At 43.6% G+C, this 24,035-nt stretch overlaps 1 protein-coding gene across 1 annotated transcript in view; it reads right to left on the minus strand.

The window, feature by feature from the left end:
• Window positions 1-24,035, minus strand: part of ABCC10 (ATP binding cassette subfamily C member 10) — a 1,243,619-nt gene that overhangs the window by 1,101,303 nt on the left and 118,281 nt on the right. Inside the window, exon 4 of the mRNA XM_044061090.1 lies at window positions 22,400-23,804. Within this exon, the coding sequence (XP_043917025.1) occupies window positions 22,400-23,804 (1,405 nt within the window). The remainder of the gene's footprint in view (window positions 1-22,399; window positions 23,805-24,035) is intronic.

Genomic DNA, 24,035 nt, shown 5'->3' on the forward strand with positions numbered 1-24,035 from the left:
ATTTTAAATGCATTAGTGAGTTGATTAAATTTAAGAAGATTGGGAAGTTCTAACCAGCCGAGTTTCTTGAGGTTGAGGCAATGGTGGGTACGATAAGGAGTTCCTGCTATGAATCTAGCTATGTGGTGGTAGGTAGTAGAAAGGTTATTGAGCTCACGTTTGTTGAGGAAGGAAAGTATCGGGGAGGCATATAGTAGCGTGGAAAGGAGATGGGTACGAGCAATGGTTAATTTTGCGTGAGGAGTGAGAAAGTTCCTGATTCTGTACATTGAACCTAGTTTCTTGTTAACTGATTTAATGGTTTGTGAGATGTGGAGATCGATTTTGAGCTTGTGGTCAATAGTGACACCTAATAGCTTGGTGTTGGAGACGGGTTCTATGATGGTGCCATTAATGGATTCCACAAAAAAGGAGCTAGGATTAGCCGAATGCGATATTAGGGGTAAGGGAGAGGTAGAAGAGGGGAAGAATAGAAGTAACTTGGTTTTTGTTGGATTTAGTAAGAGTTTCAGGTCGGAGAACCATTTTTCAACTTTGGCAAAACATTGTTGGGTGGTTGCTTGGAGTTTCTGGAGAGAAAGATCTGAGCAGATCAGGGTAGAGTCATCCGCATATTGGATGCAGGTGGATCTGGGGATGATAGTGTGAAGATCGTTTATAAAGACAGAGAAAAGAAGGGGACCAAGTATTGAGCCCTGGGGGATGCCAATATTGTTAGGGAGTAGTTGAGATAGACTATTTCGCCATTGGACTGCTTCTTGCAGACCAGATAGGTAGTCCTTAAACCAGCTTAGTGCCAGGTTGTCCATATGCAGGGTTTGCAGGGTGTGGAGTAATAACTGGTGGTTCACCATGTCGAAAGCTTTTGATAGATCAAGAAAGAGTGCGGAGGATATAAGTTTTTTGTTGCGGTTGCTATTTACTGAATCGACAAAGGAGAGGAGGGCTGTGGTAGTACTATGATGGGGGCGAAAACCGTGTTGGGTAATGGACAGTAGGTTATTGATGGTGAGGTGGTGAAGTAGTTGTTTATGAATACACCGTTCCAAGATTTTAGCTATTGGAGATAGTATTGCGATAGGCCTATAATTAGATGTTTCAGTGGAGGAGCCTCCCTTATGAAGTGGAATGATGTATGAGATTTTCCAAATGGGGGGATGGTAGCCTCAGCTATGGATCTATTAATCAAGATTGATATGGGATAGGCAATGACATCAGAGGCTAACTGTAGGTATTCCGCTGGGAGACGGTCAGCCGCAAGGGTGGACGGTTTCAGTTTTTTTATTAGGGTACGAATATAGGAGGTTGATACAGTTTGTAGGTTGTAGGAGCAAGGAGTTGAGTCTTGAGAAAGATTGAAGGATGGTGAGGAAGTGGGTAGATTATTGGCCAGGGATTGGATGGTCTCTGTAAAAAAAAATGTTAAAGGAATTGGCTATTTCTTCTGTTTTTTTACTAATGAGTTTTTGAGGTATTGGGGTAGAAGATTTACCAGGATGGAGGAGGTTGTTAAATCCAGCCCAGAACTTTTTTGGGTTAGACTGGTGTTTATCCTGGAGGTGACAGAAATACTGTTTTTTATCTCTAGTAATGTCAGATTTCGTAGAGTTTCTAAGTTGTTGAAATTTGATACGATCCAGGGGAGTTTTGGTAGCTCTCCATTTATTCCAAGCTTGGTCGCGGAGTTTAATTTTTGCTTTGGTTTCTTTTGTTAGCCAGGGAGCTATGCGGTCCTTGATTCTAACAAGGCGAATTGGTGCATGGGAGTCTAGAATGCTTAGGAATGTGTCATTGAAGTGTGACACACTCTCGGCTAGGGGAAGTGTAGTTAGGGTAGACCAATTACAGCATTTTAGTTCTGCTCGGAATAGCTCGAGGTTGAATTTTTTCTTGTTTCTAATAAGTTTATGTAGGGGTGGATTGGAAGAACAATGTTTGTGCTTTCTAATATAAGTGACAAGGTGATCGCTAAGGTCATTGGGGAGGGTACCGGTGGTATAGTTATTGGGATCTTTATTGGTGAGAATCCAGTCAATGGTACTCTCCTTTTGTAGTGAGTTACCAATTCTGGTAGGAGTGATGATATTTTGGGAGAAGCCATGAAGATTGATCGGGTGGGGGTCTGTCTTTGCGGAGCAGAGGGACCAGTCAATATTGAAGTCGCCTAGTATAATGGTTTCTTGAGGGTAGTTTACAGCTAACCAACTTAGAGTTTGCTCAAGGTTTTCAAGGTTTTTCCCTGGAGGGATATAGATTACTATAAGATTGATACATTTTTGGGAGTTTAGACAGATCTTTAGTACAATAAGTTCAATATTAGAGATCTGGGGGAGTGCAATGTGTTCCTAATGATGTTAAGTCTGTTCTTAAACATTACAGCTGTTCCCCCACCCTTTTTGGTTATTCGACCGTTCCTTAGGATATTATAGCCAGGTGGAAGAATTTCTTCATCCTTAGTGATGGGTTTGAGCCAAGTTTCTGAGAGACACATGATATCAGGGGAATGCGTGGCTATCATTGCATGTAAGCTATGAACTTTGTTGTTTATGCTTCTTAAGTTGAGATGAAGGATGAGGAGGGAGGTATTAGGAGTATGGGGTGGTGTTGAGATGACAGAGTCTAGATGAGAGGTGGGGCCTGGATTAGGGTGAATGTCTCCATGTTGACTAAAACATTGTTTTAGGTGATCTAAGAATCTTTGAAGTTTATACAGTAATTTGATGTTAGATTTGTTATTGGATGATCTGGGGGAGTGGGGGGTTAATTGCATATTATTAAAGCTAAGAGTTTTTGCAGGGCGGAGAGGAGGAACTATAAGGTTAAATAGAGGGTGTGTGTATGTGGCAGTGTGGGCCTTGGGAAGTGGAATTCCTAATAGTGTTTGGTGTTCATAGCGTGATAAAAGATAAGGGATAAGTAGAAGTAACGTTAGTGAAGAGATGATGGAATTCATGGTTTTTATAATGAAAGAGAGTAAGTGGTAGTTTATGGGGGGGGGATAAGGAGGGTTAGCTGAAATTAGGGGGAATGGCTGAATAGAGTGGGAGGAGGAGTTGTTAATTGGAGGACAGCCGTGAATGGTGGGGAGGAGGGTGGGATGGGCTTGATATCCCTATAAATGTAGAGGTAGTGGGGGCGGGTGGGATATGGGGCAGGGTGAGGCGCGGAGCGAGCCCGAGCGAAGCGAGGGCGAAGCGGAGCGGGGAATACACCCACCTGGAGGTTGCAGGGCCTTAGAGGCAGCTGGGTAGGGAATAGGTCTCAAGTAGAAAATAGGACCTTCTTTCGGTATCTGAGAGGTACTGTTGGGTTTCAAGCCTACAGAACACTAGTTATCTAGGTAAACTTAATACTTTTACCCAAAACGTCTTTTTCAGTTAAGGAAGATCAGAGTTTTTGGTTGTGCATTCGCACCAGGGTAGGGTCCATTCGGAGTCGACGCCAGAACCTAGGAGCCACGCGATGTTAGTTTGGTGGGGGGGGAGGGTGCCTAGAATGAGGTAAAGAAGAAAAAACACATTTAAAAGGCAGAACAAATACAATAGCTTGTGCTTAGACGGTACAGTTTATATACAGATAGTCATAGTAGTATGAGCTATATTGTGTAAAGCAGTGTAAGAGAGGCGATGAAACTACACAGTGCCATGTACCAAGCAAACGTCACAACAAACTGCACATACGTACTAGCAAACTCAGTTAGTAAATAAATCAAGTACAGTGTAGTTAACAGCCTTGCTCTGATTAACAAACGTGTGCTAAATAGTTATGCACGAAGAAAAAACAAACGTTTTAACAGCAGTAAAGCTAAGACCAACATTAGTTTGAACTACAGTATTAATCAACCTTGCAACGCTACACATATAAACATTAGATATGGCTACCCTGCGAGTACTAAGCACTAGGCTTTAACAGAGGAATAAGGCAATCGTTTAAACAGCAGTAAGCCAGAGCAGACAAACATTGCTTTAAAACAGCAGTAAACCAGAGAAGATAAACATTGCTATAAAACATCAGCACTAACCAACTTTGTAACACTGAGTATTTTACAAGCAAAGAACGCCAGCAGTTATTTAAATAAGTATAATCATCAGGTAAGACTGGGCAACAGCAAGTACATCTGTTGTTCGCTCAGTGTGGAAATAAGCCTTAGTACAATGGTTTATTAGCTAGCAAAACACTGTTCTTCAGTTACTATCTTAGTTTAAACAACAGTCGTCTGTGAGAACGGCAACCTATGATCCCATATGGTGAATTGTCATGCTTGCAGAGCAGCGAAATTGAGGCAATAACAAAGTGAAATTTAGCAGAAAACATTATATCAAGTTGTAATAGCAAAATGAAATTTGGCAAAACACAGCTTATATCAAGTTGATTTATACCTTTGGGAAAGGAGAGTCACCCAGGCAGGAGGACCGAGCAATGCCAGCTAGTATTAGAGTAGGATAATGGCGGAATCTGTCCAATCTGTCTGGCTAGCATATGTTTTACAGTTATGTGTTTTTGTCTTTCTCGAACCAGAAACCTTTCATTTTTATTTATTACAGTTTGATGACCGGGATTGTCCACTGGGCCTGGAAGAGCCCATTTTCAGTGGAGACCTGGGAAGAAAAGCTCCACAGGATATAGACAATTTTACAATAGTTATACAAAAGTAAATAAAGTAGCAATACAGTGAAAAATACAGAGATAATATACAATTTGTTAAAAAAGTCATAATATTTCTAATCCTACGTAATGATTTATAAAAGTGAGATTCATGTAGTCTAAACACATTAAAAGTACAGGCATTTCAGATGAAAAAAAAACATGTAAGTAAAACGTTTACGTACAGATAAAAAAGCAAGCCTTTTTTTGGAAGTTAGAAATATGAGGAGAGGACAGAGAGAAGAAGGTGAGGTGGGAGAGGTAAAAGGTGGTATATAATGGAGAAAGGGAGTGGGTTGGGGGAAGTTTATGAGGTATAGGGTAGGAGAGGAAGTAGAGGCAAAGGGTAAGAGAGCACACTGATAGAAGGTTGAGGTATATAGTACATGGGAGATGGTGTTAAAGAGTTTATGTGGCAGGGGTACAGGAACATTGCCACTTGGAAAGGGGGTGAGATTGGGGAAGAGTTTTGAAGTATGAGTGGCTCTGAGTATTTCGAAGGGTGGTAGGGAGAGAATTCCAGAGTTTAGCTAGGGAGCAGGATAATAGCAGGTGGCCAGGGGGTCGACGAAGCTTATATATGTTTAGAAGAATGTGGTTTTCTGATCTTAGAGAGTGGTTGGGATGCAGGGGGTTAAAGAGGTGGCCAGAGAAGTTCAACTAGAAGGTCTAAATATGAGCTTGTGAGCAGTAGTAAGTCTAAGGAGTTTGAGGCAGTTAAGAAGTTCAAGCCATTTCTGGGAGTGGAGAGAGAGAGACAGTGATGCGACGAGTTTCTGGAGTTGGTGGCAAATTTGGAGATTTTATTGTAACAGGCTTCCAACTTGGCCTGTAAGCCTAGCTGAAGATTAGTGAATAGGGGGGAGGCACTGTACATAAAAGAGGGAAGAAGGTAAGTAGAGGTAAAGGTGTGTCTGGTGGAGGGGGTAAGGTAATGATTGTGTCTATACAGGCACATATATATTATTCCCACTGACACTGCTCCCCAAGCAAAGTCCAAAGGAGTGTGTTGTGAATAACTGCTTTGGAGCAGAACAGGAGAAGAGGAGACCTGAATTCAGAGATTCAGAACCTATGATTTGAAAAGGCAATGGTTATTAATGCTAGGACCAAAGAGATTTCAGACAAAAAATAAATCTTTCTCATGTGGATTGTATCAAGAGGTATCATGAGACTCACGGAAGCCATAAGACCCAAATTCACAAGGTATTCCCTCTCCATACAGGAATCTGAATGGAAAACCCCTGGAATAGATCTAAATATGGATTTTTTTTCCTGCAGAAGAAAAGCTCATTGTACTGAGGTGTCTAGCAGACACCCAAGAAACATAATCTTGTGTGATGCAGTCAAAGACTTTTGAGAGTTCTCTTGGAAGTCTAACCTGTGTGTTCCCCCTGTGGCTTTTTCAGTTCAGAGTGTGTGTGTGGGCGTACATCACCTTTATGCCCTCCGTCTTGCTTGGGAAACATATGTTTGATGTACACGGCGATAAGAACTAAAAGCGTTGGTATACTGACCACACGTTGAGCTATCCTTACTAGGATATCCCTTTGGTAAAGAGTACTGCAACAGTGATATTGAAGGATATCAGGCTAACACTCACCTCAGAGATAATAGTGCTATAGAGTTGGTGAAATGGTGTAACCAAGTACACAGTATTTTAAAGACAGCTATACTGAACCATCAAGTCTGTCTGCAGATCTGAAAAATGGCATAAGAGTATTCTAACCTCTTCCATATGCACCAGTTGGCCATAATTGAACACTACAGGCCAACACAACTCTATAACAGGACAGGGTTCTGGACCTTAATGACATCAGTTAGAACGTGAAAACTAAATAACTGTGAAGAAGAAGAAATATGCAATAATTATAATTATGTAGTTACCATAACTTGGCATCTGTGTTATCTGTAGTAACCATTCATCACGTTAGGGTCTAGGATCTGAGCCGGCATACTCAGACAACAGCTTAGCTCAAGGTCCTCCCCTCCCATGATCCTCTGCTGCTCTCTAACCCCTCAGATCGAGTTTGCATAAGGAAAGAAGACAGACCAAAACAACTAACACCAACACAGTTCAACCAAAATCCTGCGAATATCTCAGGAAGGGGGATGGAGGGTGGGACCGTGATGAATGGTGACTACAGATAACACAGATGCCAAGTTATGGTAAGTACATAACTATAAATCTGATGTTATCTTAGTCACCATTCCTCACGTTAGGGTCAGAGTCCTCAGCTACCTGAATCTTGGGAGGTCTCAAGGAAGGATATGCTGAAGAACCGAGGAGCCACAGGAAGCCTTTCCTCTAGAAATCAAATCCAACTTATAGTGGGAGATGAACGTGTGAGGTGAAGACCACGTTGCTGCTGCACAAATATCATCTAAGGAATGACGATCTGCAAACACAGTTGAGGTAGACACTGCCCTGGTGGAATGAGCATCTACTGGTGCAGATAAAGGAACACCTTCTGAAGAGTAAATGAAGGAAATGCATTGCGAAATCCAGCGGGAGACCGTAACTTTCGATATTCTCCCGCCATTTCTATTCATAGAAAAGGCTATAAACAACTGGTCTGAACATCTAAATTCCTTGGTCCTATGAAGACAGAAACATAGTTGGCGATGAACATCCAAGATGTGCAGAATATATTCTCCTTTCCTAGCATAATTAGGGAAGAATACTGGGAGATGAATACATTCACTGAGATTAGCTGTGGAAGCTACCGTGGGCATAAAATATGGATCGGGTTTCAGAGACACACTGTCCTTATGGAAAATTAAGTAGGGCGGCTTAATAGTAAGAGCTTGTATCTCAGAGACTCTCTTCGCTGAAGCTACTGCCACTAAAAGGGCAGCCTTCCAAGAAAGAAATTTGAGATCACAGGATGCAGCCAGTTCGAAGAGTGATTTTGTTAATGCCTGCAGCACCTAGGCCAGTTCCCACGGTGGAGATGGGTGCTTAACAGGAGGCCGTAACAGAAAAATACTTTTCAAAAAGGCTTTACAGAGCCGAGAAGAAAAGGTACATTCATTGTTGAGATGAAAATTTGAAATCGCTGCTAATTGTACCTTGATTGTAGAGAAACTGGCCCCTTCCTTAAACAGAGAAGTCAGAAAGAGAAGAATTTCGGCAATGGAAGCCGAAAAAGGGTCCAGATTTTTGTTCTTTGCCCAGATTGAAAATCTCTTCCATTTACTGAAATACACTTTCCTAGTGGAAGATCTCTGGGAAACAAGGATGATAGCCTTCATGGGTGATGCTAGCCTGGACTTAGCCAAGATCACTGGAAGTGCACATATCATGCTGTCAGATGAAAGGTCTGAAGACTTGGGAGCAGAAGCAGAGATGGATATGAAATTAGATATGGAGATGGATCGAGCACCCAGGGTGGGTGCCTCAAATGAGACCGTAGAAGGGGAAACCACACCTGCCGAGGCCAGAAGGGGGCAATGAGGATCAATTGTGTCTTGAGGCATCTGGCTTTCTGAAGTACTCTGGGAATTAAAGGCAATAGTGGAAAGGCATACAGGAGACCTGGAGGCCAATTGTGAGTGAGCGCATCCCTGGGGATCAATGCAAAAAAATTGCTGCATTTGTGGTTGTGAGGAGATGCAAACAGATTGCAGCTCAGATATCCCCACCGATGGAAAATCTGTTGAGCAACCACTGGATTCAGGGACCACTCGAGAGGGGTCAGAATAGCCCTGCTCAATTTGTCTGACAACACGTTGGATGCTCTGGGAATGTGCTTTGCAATGAGAAAGCACCCCGTGGACATCAGCCATTCCAAAACCCTCATAGCCTCACGACAAAGCAGATAAGAACGTGTACCCCCGTGCTTGTTTATATACCAAACAACCACCATGCTGTCCGACAGAACTGCAATCGTTCCCCAAGGGGGGCAACCCTGAAAGGCTTGCAACAATAGAAGGACTGCTCTCATCTCTAGAACGTTGATGTGCAGCTTGGTCTCTGAGGAGAACCATGTCCCTTGGACCGTCTTTCCCTGGAAATGTCCCCCCCACCCTAGGAAGGAAGCATCCGTGGTGACTGTGGCCGGGTGAATCAGTGGAGAAAAAGACCTGACCAGTAAGAGGTCCGGGGAGCGAATCCACCACAAAAGATGTTTCTGGCACACTGGGGTGAGGTGAATGATGAATGACAAAGGATGAAGAAATGCTGACCACTGAACTGAAAAGGTCCACTGTAGAACTCTCATGTGGTACCTTGCCATCGGAACCAAGTAAATGGCAGCTGCCATGGATCCTAAAGCCCTGAGGATGTGTGCAGCTGGAGAACATGTTTGCTCCAGCAGAACTTGAACATGGACGTGTATTAAAGTCACCTGGCAAAGAGGAAGAGCTGCAATCTATAAGGAATAGAGTGCCTATAAACTCCAGATGTTGAGCAGGAATCAAGGAGGACTTGGCTAGGTTTACCGTAATTCCCAACTGATGGAACAGGGAGAGTAGGGTACGTATGTTGTCCAATAGATGATGCTTTGTAGGGGCCATTAGGAGCCAATCATCCAAAAAGGGAACACCTGGATTTCCTGCAGCCGGAGATGAGCTGCCACCATTGCCATGCATTTGGTGAACACCCGGTGGTGTTGAAGTGAGACCAAAGGGCAAGGCCCTGAACTGAATGTGATCGGCTCCCAATCAAAAGTGGAGAAATCTCCTGGACCATCGGTTGATCTTTACATGGAGATCCACAGAGCACAAACAGTCATTGCTGTGCAAAAGGGGAACAATCGGCTGCACAGTGACCATCTGAAACTTCGACTTCTGTACAAACAGGTTTAGGCGACGGAGGCCCAGAATAGGACATAGGTCCCCTGTTCTCCTTGGAACCAAAAAGAAACAGGAATAAGTTCCGGATCCTCTCTGCCCTGCGAGGACCTTTTGGATGGCTCCTTTTTGAAGAAGATTCACAACCTCCTGTTGGGCCAACTCTTTCTGATTGGGTGGCATGTCTGGAAGAGTTCTGGTTTTTGGGGGAATCTCCAAAAAGGGAATGCAATAGCCCCTGTATATAATGGTTAGCACCCACTGATCATATGTAATATTTGCCCAGACCAGCGGGTGCATAAACAGCAGACCCCCAACGGTCTCCAGGGAAGGACAGGCGGGCAACATCTCAGGGACGCTAAAAGGTTTCTTAGAGAAGGGCTCCCTGGAACCTTGATTCTGCGGGCCTCCTCTGCCCCTGGGACAACGTCTGCCATTGAAACCCCTTCACCATACCCTGGAAGAGGAATCACCTTGAACATCCTGGAAGGAAGATTGCACCTTATGAAACCACAATTTCTTATTCCCTTTCTGGGTCTTAGAAAAGGACATTTGAGGGATAGAAAATCTGATCTCGACAGCCGACAACGTCTTCCCTTCCTGTCCACTGTGAGTCAACATCTCTTTTATGCTGGGACCAAAGAGAGTGGAACCATCTAAGGGGGCGTTGATAAATGACGTCTTGAAGGCCTCTGCAAATCAGCTTAGGTGCAGCCAGGCATGACGCCTAATGACAATGCCTGAACCCGCCACCTGTGAGGACCCTTCCGCTACATTGGAAATTAGCCTCATGGATGAATTAGCAACCGAATGAAGGGTAGCCAGTTTGGGAAAAACAACCTTAAATTCCTAATCAGATATGGACCCCGTGAGGGAAGTTGATAGCTCCTTAATCAAGTCCCTCTGGAGACGGGTGAAATGAGCAAGATAATTTAAGGCTCGCAGACTAAAGGAAGCCGAAGTGAACACCTGCTTTTCGAATCTGTCCACAGCTCTCGATTCGCGATTGGGAGAGTAGACAGAAGAACTCTGCTCTGCCAACTGCTATTTGGTGGCGGCGGCCACCACAATAGCATCAACTGGGACCGCTTTGGACTAGAAGGTTTTATCTGCTGGGGGGCTGAGGAAAGTACAGTTGTGTACCTACCATAAATGTAGATGTTCAAGTGTATTCACTGTTGCAGTCATTACTCTTGGGTTATCCTGCTGGCAGGCTACCCTCAGTCGGCCAGAATTCCAAAGTCTAGGTCCGGCGTCAGTTGCTGTCACCTCTTCCCTGACGTCAGTGCGCCAGGGGTATAAAAGATGCAGCCGACGCCATTTTCTTCAGTTTTTCTTGCCCCAGATGTCAGGTGCCTCCAAATTGGTAGGCTGAAAAAAATATGCCAATAAAAATACATGCACAAAAATAACATTCCCTTGGTCTACAAGCAAATACACCAAATAGGTTGTATAGGATAGAGAAATGCAGAAAAGTCCCAGCAAAGAGAAGGGGGATGGTGGGTGGGTAACCTGGACTGCAACAGTGAATACACTCGAACATCTACATTTATGGTAGGTACACAACTGTACTATGTTCATCGTGTTTCACTGTTGCAGTCATTACTCTTTGGTTGAATCCCAAAGCTGATGCTGGGTGGCTGGGCTAAATAGGATTAGGAGAGGCTATGAGACCCTGCAGAACTGCAGTGGCAAAGCCTGCTCTGGACTTAGAGTAAAGAGGCAAGTGGTAGTGCTTTGTGAAAGTGTGCACTGAACTCCAAGTTGCAGCCTCTAAGATATCTTTGGTTGGTACTCCTCTGAGGAAGGCTGCTGAAGTGGCTGCTGCTCTGGTGGAATGAGGCCTAATGCCCTTGGGCACTGATTTGCCATGCCGAAAATAGCAGAAACGGATGCAATGGCCTATCCATTTAAAAATAGTCCGTTTTGAGATAGCCTTTCCTTGTGATCCTGCAGCATATGACACTAAAAGTTGCTCAGTTTTTCTGACAGCTTTAGTTCTGTCCAAGTAGAAATGTAACTGCCTGTGTATGTCCAAAGAATGCAGAATTTTCTCACCCTTGTTCTGTGGATTTGGATAAAAGGTAGGCAAGTGAATGGTTTGGTTGAGGGCCACGCTGGATACCACCTTAGGCATGAATGTATGGTTTGTCCTCAGAGAAACCCTGTCTGGATGAAAAATGATAAAAGGTTCCACAGCCATGAGTGCTTGTAACTCTGAGACTCGCCTTGCAGAGGTTATTGCCAGGAGTAGAGCTGTTTTCCAGGATAAAAATTTTATATGTGCTGTTGAACCTGGCTCGAAAGGAGGCAGTGTGAGTTTTTCCAAAACATAATTTAGGTCCCAAGCCGGAATTGGTGCTCTCCTTGGAGGCCTAATGTTTTTGGCCCCGCTAAGGTACTGCCTTATTAAAAGATGAGAAAAGATAGGTGGTTCTTTATTGTAATGGGCTGAAATGGCAGAGGTATGAATCTTAATTGATGAGAAAGAAAGGCCTTTCTTCAGCATCTCAGTTAGGTATTGTAAAATCTGAGGTATATTTGGTACACACGTGTCAATGCCTTGTTCCTGGTTCCAAGCACAGAATCTCTTCCATTTTTCTGCATAAGATTTTCTGGTACTGGGCCTCCAAGATAACATCCATAACAGCTTTTGAAAGAGGAGTGTTCTGAATGGTTACATTATCCGCCATGCAGCCAGATTTAAGGTCCTGATTTGGCTGTGTAGGATCTGATTGTTTTGTTGGGTCAGCAAGTGAAAAGTTTCAGGCAATATCCATGCTGGACCTTGAGACAAGCTTTTTAGGACTGGGTACCAGTCCTGGAATGGCCAGTCTGGTGCAATCAGCATCATTTTTGGCTTCTCTTATCTGACCTTTAGGTGTACCCTGGGAAGGAGAGGCAGTGGAGGAAAGGCATATACTGTTAGATTTTTTCCAGCTGAAAGATACAGCGTCCACTTTCCATGCTTGCTTGTGATAAATCCTTGTGCAAAATCTCTGCAATTGGCAGCTGTGAGGGGAGGCAAATAGATCTATGTCTGGGCATCCCCATTTCCTTATTATCATGCTGAAGACTTGTGGATCCAGTTTCCATTCGTGGGGATCCATAAGGTTTCGGTTTAGTTCGTCTGCCAGAATAATTGTTTTTCCTGGCAGGAATTGTGCTTGCAAGTGAATTTGAAAGGCCAATGCTGTGTCCCATGAGGTCATTGCTTGTCTGCAGAGAGGGTAGGAATGTGTACCTCCCTGTTTGTTTATGTACCACATGACCGTAGTATTGTCTGTCTTTATCAGCTGTTGTCCTGGATGAAGCAGGTCCTTGAAAGCTGTCAGGGCATTTTGAACAGCTAGCATCTCTTTTTGATTGATGTGAAGATGCATCTGGTTTGCAGACCATGTGCCCTGAATACATTTTCCTGCCATATGGGCCCCCCAGGCATAATCTGATGCATCTGTTGTCAGTGTCTGTCTGGTTGTGGATAAACTGAATGGCAGACCCTTGTTGTGGTGACAGGCTTCTGCCCACCATTGAGACTCCTGTTGCAGGTAGGGAACGAGTGCAATTACTGCCTCCAGGCTGTGGCAATGCTGAGTCCAAACACTTTTTAGATACCATAGTAGTTTCCTCATATGCAGTCTGGTATATGGAATTAGTAGAATGCAGGATGCCATGAAACCCAGGGCCTGCAGGATTATCCTTGCAGATAAGTGGGTTTTTGTTGCCAATTTCTTGAAGTAAGAAGTCAGTTGCTTTTGTTTGTCTGGCGGGAGATAAGCCATCTGGGCAGTTGTATTTAAGCTTGCACCCAGGAATATTATCTCTTGAGAGGGCACTAGCTTTGATTTCTTTTCGTTTACTGTGTACCCTAGGCCCATTAGTAATCTTTTTACAAACGCCAGATGCTTTAGAAAAATGTCTTTGTTCTCTGCTTGAATTAGGCAGTCGTCCAAGTAGGGATATATCTGAATTCCTCTTTGTCTGCAAAATGCAATTACTGGTGCCAGGCACTTTGTGAAGACCCTGGGCACAGTAGATAAGCCAAAGGGCAGTACAGAGAACTGGTAATGCATTGAGCCAGCTATGAATCTGAGGTATCTTCTGCAAGATTGTCTGATTGGGACATGCAGGTATGCCTCTTTTAGGTCCAAAGTTATGAGCCATGCCTTCTTGCCCAGCATAGGCAGTAGCTGCTGTAGAGTCAACATCTTGAATTTTGGAACTTCCAGAAACGTATTTAGTATAGACAGGTCCAGTATTGGCCTCCAGGTTCTGTCCTTCCTGGACACTAGGAAAAGTCTGGAGTAAAATCCTTGCCCCTGCTCTTTTTGTGGTACTTGCTGAATGGCCCTCATGTCCATGAGGGCTGTAATTAGTTTTTATGCCTCCGCCCATTGATTGTGTGGCAGGTCTGGCATACCTTTTGACCTTGGTAGAGTGTGAAAATAGAACCTGTAGCCTTGGGACACTATGTTCAGGACCCATTTGTCTTTGGTAATCACGTGCCAATTTGATGAAAAAAGTGCTAGTTTTCCCCCTAAGGGGGCTGCCAAAAGAAAAGAGCTTGGATCTGGCAGAGGAAAGTCATTGGGACTGTTTCCTGTAAGGTTGTGATTTGTCTTCTCTGCTTTTGGAGCTAGGAGCACCCCATTGTTTAGGCCTGTATGAGCCTTGTGGCTGAGATCTGCCTTTGGGACGCCTGTATCTACCTCTTTGTGGTCTGTCTGACACTTCAAAGGACCAATTTTTAGAAGGCCAGTTCCTGCTAAACCTGGGTGGCTGTACCTGTAAGAAATCCTCGACTCTCTGCATGGATTTTGCTTTATCCTCCATTTTTTTCAAAACCTCTTCTGCTTTAGTACCAAACAAAGTATCATGCTGCAATGGTGCATCTAATAATTTTGCTTTAACATGATCAGGCAGATTCTGTTCCATTAACCAAGCATGCCTTCTAATAACAGAACCTTTGACAGCGGCCCTGGATGAGGCCTCCAGTGAATCAAAACCACATTGCAAAGTATGCTTTCCCACTTTTTCAGCTGCATGCAATAAATCCTGCAATTCCTTGTTCTCGGAACATTCAGTATTTGTCAACAATTTCTGTTTAAGCAGTGACATTAAATATTGCTGATATTTAAGCATATGAAACTGACAATTTAAAGCCCTGACAGCCAAGGTAGCAGAAATGTATACTTTTTCCCCCATCTGTCTAGAGCCCTAGAATCCCTATCAGAGGGGACAGGGTTTTTTGCAGTGGAGGCTTTAATCCTTTTGGGACCATGAGATATAGTTTCTGGATCAGCAGCAGGGTTTTTATATAGGAATTTATGAGAATCCAGAACCCTGTAGTATCTGTATGGCTTAGCAGGTGCAGGGGGTAAAGAGTCAGAGGACAGGCCGGACCCTGAAAATACATCATCTACAATGTCTAAAACAGGTGGAATGGCAAGGGGACTGTGCTGAGGGAGTAGCAGAAAGTCTCTGAGCCTTTTCTTAGATTCAGAATAATCTTGGCTCTCCCATTGGAAATGCTCCCTCGTGGTATGCAGGGTTTCGCCAAAAGAATAATCCTCAGGAGGAGAGGCTGAAGGAATGGATTCTTCAGCATCAGAATCCTCATAGGGAAGCATGGAATAATCCTGTTCAGAAGAGGAATCAGAGGAAATAGAAACCTGATCAGAAGAATAATACTCAGTCTCTTGCCTAGGCCTCTTATCAGGTGGGGGATGGGAGCCCCTGATCAAAGTAATTAGGTCTTTTGCCATTTTGAGCATCTGTTTTTTAGGCATGGTAAACTGAGTAGGAGAATGTTGTACTTGTTTCTTAGTCTTTAGAGCTGCTTTAGTCTTTGTCTTTGAAGCTGAAAATGGCTTAATATATAGTTGTGTAGGTCTGAAGACACCCTCAGAAGCCGATGCCTGCTCAGCTGAGGGAATGATTTCCGAGTGTCCAATACCTTGAGTATCTAGATGCCCAGTCGGCTCCACGTGGGAGTCGGAAGCGGCCTGTGGCTCTGAGGTAGCGGGTGCCAGGGGCTGCGAAAGCACCTCACTGAGAACCGGCAACTGGCCTAGCAGAGGCCTCGTCGTCAGTTTTGGACCTCGGATGCCTATCCTTTTCCTTGTCTTTGCGTTTTTGTAAACTCCAGTCGTCGGCTGTTCCAACGGCATTATATAATTAAATCTTCGGCCAAAGTAATGAAATGCAAAATCGAGCCGACGCGTAATAGTGCGTTGGTTAAATCTAGCACAAAACCGACAGCTAGCAATGTTGTGATCAGGGCCTAGGCAAGGAATACAGTAAGAGTGAAAATCCTTATGAGGTATTTGCTTCCCACAAGAAATACAATTGTTAACTTTTTCTGACATCGGTCTGGAGCAAGAAAAAATTTCCCCCAACGGGGTACTTAGCTTTAATGAAGACTTTGGTTCTGAAATTCTGATCCGACCGGCACTTGCGAACTGCTTTTGCTAGGGGAACCGCGCGGCAAGAAAGACTGAAGAAAATGGCATCAGCTGCATCTTTTATACCCCTGGCGCACTGATGTCAGGAAAGGGGCGACAGCAACCGACGCCGGACCTAGACTTTGGAATTCTGGCCGACTGAGGGCAGCCTGCCAGCAGGATAACCCAAGAGTGATGACTGCAACAGTGAAACACGATGAACATCTTGTCCACTTTCTTAGACAATGGCTCCAAGGTATCTGGCTCCTTCCAAGCCCTGCTGGCCACGAGGTTGATAAGAGGGTCAGCGGGGGGGACACCCAAGAGGTAGATGGGCCTGTTCTGAAAGTCTCCAGAAATACGGTTTCCTCAGAGGACGGGGATTCGGCAGACCACCCATTTTTGCCTTTGAGGATCTCGAGTATGTCTCCAAAAGAGATGCCCTCAGGCGGAGGTCTCGAGGACCCGTCCCCTTCATTGGCATCCGTATCTTCAGTTAAAGACTCCACGGGGGAGTAGAGATGTCTCCTCTTACATGTCCTCTTTCTCGGAACTTCCTCCATCGGAGGCTGTGGGGGAGACTCCGAAGAGGATGGGACCTCTATGAAGGGTGGCTTCCCCCAATGGCTAGACTGAACAGATTGACCAGAAGCAGGATGAGTAGGTCCGCTGAAATACTGGGGCTAGGTAGGATGACCGTGGGTGGGGCAGGTAGCTCTGATAGCAGAGAAGGACCTTTTTGCCACCCAGAAAGCAGAGGGACTGGAGGAGGTCCCGTCCCCTCTCCTGCCGATAACACCACAGCCGAAGAGAGGGTAGATCACCCCGGACCCCTCACTCCACCAGACAGCACCGGACCAGAGCTGTCGAAAGCTGAAGCACCTAAGGACAGAGACCGGTCCGATAAACCTGGACCCGAATCTAACCCCATGGGCCCCGGATCCGCAGCCCGGCCAGGAGGGATGGTCTGTCCTAGAGGCATAGTAAAAGAACCAATTGCGGATTCCGATGGGGTAGGGACTAAAGTGGGGCCTGAAACTCCCATCGTCTCCACGCTGTGCACCAGTCCCTGGGAATCCAATCCGAAGGTCAGATGAGGAGAGGTTAGGTGGGGAGTGGAAGACTGGTTCCCCATCCTGTGGGCTGGGGAAGCCGGAAGCCCCAACTCAATTTGAGCTTTCAAGAAGGACCGCATCATCCTGTCCATAACCATGGGAAAAATACTCTTGGTGGATCGGGAGGAGATGGAGGACCTGGCCAGAGAGCAGTGCCTGGACCTGGAGGGTCTCCTCTTGTGCTCTCAAGAGTGAGGTCTACTTGGGGAAGAAAGGGCCCGTTCTGTACCCAAGGGATCCAAGGGAAACTCCTCTACTGCAATCGACTCCGACATGGCCCTCGGATCCAACCAGCTCAGAACCAAAATCAAGGGAGGATCCGAAGAAGCTGTTCTCAAATCCCTCGGATCCGAGATGGTCAGATCCATGGCCAACGCACCCATTCTCGGATTTGAAGGTCTTGAATCAGAAACCTTGGATCCAGGGGTGGGAACCAAAAGTGTCAGATTCGAAGACCTGGAGTCCAAACCCTTGGATCCAGGAATGGACTCTCTAGAAGCCCTGGGACCAGAGGTTCTCGGATCCGACACTGCCTGGGCGGGAGTAGAATCCGAAGACTTAGGATCCGACACCCTGAGCTGTTTAGAGGGGGCGTCCTCAATGGGAGGAACCTTTTTCTTAGCCCCCGAAGAGTCCATCTTGATCATGGTATCAGTGACCAAGGGGCCTCCTTTAACTAGATCTTTGATAAATAATTTGTTGTGACGGTCGACCAGAGCTCTGGGGTTGAAGATGGCACAAATACCGCACTCAACCTCGAGATGGTCATCAAGACAATAGAGACACTCCTTGTGTGAGTCGGAAATGGGCATTTTCTGGCTACACAAGGAGCATCTCTTAAAATCTAGGGTTTGTCCGACATGGCACTAACCCCAACAGCACAACCAAAGGGAAGTCCAACACAGAGTCTTAAACACTCACAGAGGTCCAAACACCAAACAATCTGTCTGAAGCACCAACACTACTGACTAGAGACATAAACTTTAAAATAAACCCAGAAAACTTATTCAAAACCCTAGTAGGCCTGCAAAAAGGACACCAAATGCCTAAGCGTAAAAAACTGGAGGGGAAAGGGAAGGGAAGTAAATTATCACTAAATACCCAAAGGGAAAAACAAATGACAAGGAAAAATCCCCAAAACAACAACCTGCTTACAAACCACGAGGAGTTGAGCAATCTGCGTCTGTCTAGATCAAGCGGCAAATGAGATCTGAGGGGTTAGGAGGCAGCAGAGCATCATGGGAGGGGAGGAGCCTGAGCTAAGCTGTTGTTTGAGTATGCTGGCTCAGATCAGATATTGAATCCTAGACTCAAACGTGAGGAATGGTGACTAAGACAACATTAGATATGGGCAATAAGCATACTGTGCTAACTTTGTGAATTACACTGATTGTTACTGCATACTAATGCAACCAGTACTGACACATGCTGGAACAGCAATCCTCTGCATGGAATATTCTCAAATGGCTATGCTACAGTTTCACAGACATGTCTAGCTTTGCACCCCCGCTATACTTTTACAATACCTTCTAAGCTATTGCTATAAATATTGTATAGTGCAGTCCTTCTGTGTCCCATTAGCATATGGGCGATTTCCCCCATGCATCACATATTTTAATACACTGGTGCAGAGCCTGTGATGCTGTGTACTATTTAAATAATTTAATCCCTCCAAGTCTCTCCTGCACTAAAACTTATACTCAGCCTGTAACACAGTGCACCCCTAACATACCCCCTTCCCCCAACTCTTCTTGTGCTGTCCACAGCTGTACAATTAATTATGCTGCTCTGCAGTGCAGCCTACATTTCATTCCAAGCAATGGTCAGTATGCAAGCAAAATGAATAATGTATTAAGCTGCTACTGCCAATGAAAACAGTGACAGTATATTTAGATTTACTGCTGGTTAATAATGCAGATATGTAGGAGTAGTGTGTACTACTGTAACTAAAATCACACACACACACGTAACCCTCACCTCTGGAAATCCCACTAAATGTCCAGCAGAGTGGCACGCTTGCTACCTTAAAAGTAAACCTAGAAATAATTGGATGGGCAGCCTCAAATTCTCCCTCAGTCTATCATTTCTTGCCCTTCTTGAGGCTGGAGGAATCATCTAAATACAGGGTTTGTGACTAGGCATGTAATAGTCTGTGGACTGATTGCCTAGTACTTATTTACTAATATATATATATCTGGAACTAATGTGTACTCCGGTGGTGGTGCTGCGGTAGCGTTGTCGCCATCACAGTTAGACGTTGTCCCGGAGTTCCGCTGTAGCGACCCCTAACCGGGAAAAGCCGAAAGACACAAACAATAGATCATGATTCAATGTCCTTAGAAGATCCCAAGAATCTCTCAAAATGTTGGTTCTCTTAAGCCACAGTTTCTTAAGCTTAACATCCACAAATTTGTAACTAATATGTTTTAAATTAACTTAATGAAACTATACGAGTGATGCATAGGACACAGCAAAATATGAAAAAGCTAGAATGGCAATTTACTTCAAGAAACAACTGCCAACACACAGAAAACAAAAATCTTCCACTGTAATGGCAGCTGGACTATTACAGTTAATAATTTGGCAAAGAGGTGCCATATAATTAAAGCTTACCATGTCTAATTTGCCTTTGTTCATACCTCTCTGCCCCTCAGTTTTCAAAATCTTAGCAGAGGGACATCAAGAATTATATCAGAAGGTACAAAATCATAGTGTTCAAAATTTGCATCACTTGGAGTGATAGCACAAATGTGCAAATTTAGCCTTTTACCATGTACAATCCATAAAAATTAGAACTCTTCTGGTGCTAACAAATGCACACCAACATAGCTACCCAGAAAATGCATCGTTACTGTACTGTAAAAAGATACACATCTGTTTTCTTGGCTCATGTGTGCCAGTATAAACCTTGTATATTTTTTTATTTCTCCACAACATGGTTGCAAAACTTTCACTAAACATAAATTTATGCTGCAGAAAGATTAGAAACTCAGAAGATACCTCAGCCTAGAGCTGAACCTGAGCACCAACCATTTCTAAAGAAAGCCACAAAGTCTAAATTGTTCTTGCCTACCTAAGCCATTTGTATGCAATTTCACCCTTCACCAGAAAAAAACTGCTTTCATGCAATATGTAGATCCAGTTAAAGGTATATTCTGAAACCATTTTGCCACCTGATCAAAATATTGCCTGGAAGCTCTTCTATTTTTTTGTATAAAGCCTATTACATCCTCATAGCCTTATAACCTTCTTGCTTATTATAACATTATGAAAGCTTTACATGTGTAATCACACACACACACACACACACACACACACACACACACACACACACACACACACACACACACACACACACACACACACACACACACACACATCCATTAATTACAGACTGTCTGCATCTTAAACGCCTGCTTGTAAATGAATGAATAAATATATAAATAAGTACACTGCAGCTGTCTGCTATCACAACCTTACACTACAATCCACTGCAAACCTCTATCCCTTTCAACAACTTATTTCAAGAATGAGAAATAAAGTCCCAAAATTAGGGAAGGATGGTCCACAAAAATACTGATGTCTAAGGGACTAAGGTGCCTGGTATGCAAAGCAAAGACTAGGGATAACCACTTAGTTCTACCGAGCAGTGTCAGTGCGGTAGCCTTCATGAGGCATGTAAGAGAATGTGTATGCTCACAGGTAACAGTGTAGCAGGTTCTGATATCAACGGTACAAAGTACACCCACCTGTTACAAAACAAAATTAACAGCTGCAACTGCCAAATGCTTTCATTCTTCCTTTTATTACTGTAATGCACATTTTCTGTTCAACATGTCTTTCACAGTTGTTGTTTGTCTTTCGACTTTTCCCGGTAAGGGGTCGCCACAGCGGAACTCCAGTCCGCTAATGATTGGCAGTAGATTTTTACGAAATGCCTAGGTGCCAGCTCGACGTCCAACATTTAACGAAGGCACACCCATTTACGCACACATGGCTTTTGAACAGTTCCCAACCGCGGGGGAGGGCATGCAGACTCCACACAGAACTTCCCCTAAAATAAACAAAATTTGGACTAGATCCTATTACGCTGAAGCTAGCAGGAAAAGCATCTGTAATCTTCCAATTATTCACATGCATTTTTGATAGACCCTGCCATCCACTGAATTCTGTAACTTTATCAAAAGAATCCCATCCATATTCTTCTCACTGTCTAATCTTTAAATTGTCCTTATCCATAATACAAGGTTTACATAAATTACTCCTCCTTTGTATTACAGAGAATATCTTGGTCAACAAGCCCAACTGGACAACCTCTTGAATAAATTTACTTTTTAATATAAATGTTTCATCCAAGAAGCTGCCATCATCCTGAATTAATCTACTAACTAAATGCCAGTCCTCTAACTGCATTTCTTTTTAGGATCACTGGATACATGCTTATGCAGTTTAAATAATTCTTACTATTTAGTATCTTATCTTACATGTCAGTGTTTAATGTATCACCTTCCGTCAATGAATAGACTATCCAAGAAATTAATGTTTTCATGGCTGAAATTCATAATGAATTGCAAAGAAGAACTGTATTTTTGATTAAGTAATCTGAAAACTCAGACATTATAAAAACATTTTTCCATATGATAATAATATCATTAATAAAGTGCTTAAAGAAGGTACAGTTATATACATTTCCCATAAACGTAGATGCTACAGTGTCTTCATTGTTGCAGTAATAACTCTTTGAGATTCCCTGCTGTGGAAGCCCTTAGCCAGCCCAAATACCAGAGACATCTCCCCTTAGCCCAGCAGATGCCCTCCCCACTGATGTCTGAGTATAAGGGTTATTTCAAGTTGGTAAGTCAGCAGTAACATTAACCCTTAGAACATCCATAACCTATGTTATGAAACAAGCCAGGATCATAACATAACAAGCCATGAGGAACACAACTGCCAGATCCAGGGAATTCAGACTCCTCACATGAAGAATTACATGTAAACTACAACATTCTTCCTATGCTGACAATAAAGAAAAGAGATAACCTTTAAAGAATGACATTAGTGCCATGACTCACTACATCAAGTTAGCTACAAACTGAAAACTATGCTCACTAACCCCACAGTGCCAAATGAATGCTCCACTTGGAGAACAAGATACTGACTCCATTTTAACATGCATCTTCCATAATGGAGATTGTACATGCAACACTAAAGAATGGTAGCAATCCACAAAGAAGGAAAGTGACAAGATTATGTGGGAAAGAATCCAGTGAAGGTAGGGGTGCAGAGAAACACAGAAACAAAATGGATGTTACATTTACTTAAAAAAAAAAAAAAAAAAAAAAAAAAAAACATTCCTTGTTAATGTTACAAAGACTTGAACATTTTACATAGTAAACCTCTAACCTTAACTCTTGAATCCTTATGTTTTAGCATCTCCTTGTTATTCTCCACAATGTAAGAAGCAATGCACTTATTCAGTGGCACCAGCAGGATAGCTAAAGCTAATCCACTTAGAAATGCCACACCAACTTGCAGGTACAAGAGATAAAGGGTAACGGCAAACTGAAAAGGAAGGCTCCAAAGCTCATGGAAACTAGGAAAAAAATTCACCAGACGATCTGTGTCAGTACTCATAAAGTTAACGATTTCACCCACTGTGAAGTGGGACAATGTAGTGCTGCTGACGCACACTGCTTTGTGGTAAATTGCCGAAATTACAGCAGCACGAGCAGCAAGAACAACCTTTGTGACTTCGTAACTGAACTGGTTCCTTACAATGGCACCAACAAATGAACTGGCAAATAGTCCTACTGCATAAAGGATGCCCCACCTCAATAATTCACTCTGGGATTCCATGAAAGAGACCAATAGGTTTAGAAGGATAGGTCCTGCAAAAGCCAAAAGGTTGCCAAACAGTTTTAGTATTCCCAAGCAGTAGTATCTTAACCCTACAGCCTTGTGAAGGACTGAGAAAAGTCTAACATCTGTTTCAGCAGTCTGTGGTTGATGTGACAGATTTTGATGCACCTCACTGGAAGAAGAATAAATATGATTTGGACCATTTTGGAGATCTGCGTTGACAGTAGAAGTAGGCCTACTGCTGCTATGCTGAACTTTAACGGATGCTTTTTCTTCCTTGCATTTCTGCCAACAGCTATCAAACAAGCGCCTTACATTTTTGGTCCTGAGTCTGTAAGGCAATAAGTAGACATTTTGTGGACTGTTCAGATTACCAGCATATCCTTGCATCATCAAAGGATTCAGCCAACAGTAATAAATACGAGAGAACCAACCCTCGCCATCCTCCGCAACTATTTGTTCACCAGAGAACAAACTATGTGTAATAAGGGGTGTTCGTTCAGAAGCATCATTTATAGAGGAATGATAGTTTCTTCTAGATGACGGTGCAATAAATGCAACAAGGTAGCCCAGAAGAAGTACCAGCTGCATAGATACAATCACAAGTCTTACTATATGCAGGGGCTGTAGTGGATGAGATATGGCTCCAGTCTGGCAATACCAAACTAGTGTAATGACTAGTGCTGGTGCTGGCAACAGAACCATGACTGCAAGCACTACTGGGCCACGAGAAATTCGATAAACAGATCTGTATAGTATAATAAGTGCTAGTCCGTGTACAATCCAGGCTAGTAAACAAACACTGTCGGCCAGCACTTCCACATACACATTTGTGTCAAAAATGACCAGCACTGTTATCAAGTCAACAAGGGAAAGCATGGATACCAGAAAAGATGCAATGATCCTGCATCGCCACCTGTGAGATGATGGGTGCCCAGGATGTTGAAATCTGAAAGAAAGAAAAATAAAAATGGTTTAGTACATATGTTCTAGGTTCCTATTAACACATTTGTAACTATGAAGGCTGTTTCTGGTTTAAAAGTGAGTAAGTTACTTCTTTTTATAGGCAGCTTTACACAGCCAACAAAAATCTGCTATTATATTTCATAACAAAATACATTTCATTGTCTCATCATTACAACAGCTGTTTTTTTATCTGCACTACTAACTAAATTAATTC

This window comes from Protopterus annectens, chromosome 1.part0 (genome assembly GCF_019279795.1).
Source record: "Protopterus annectens isolate FY-2018-M chromosome 1.part0, PAN1.0, whole genome shotgun sequence".
NCBI lineage: Eukaryota > Metazoa > Chordata > Ceratodontiformes > Protopteridae > Protopterus > Protopterus annectens.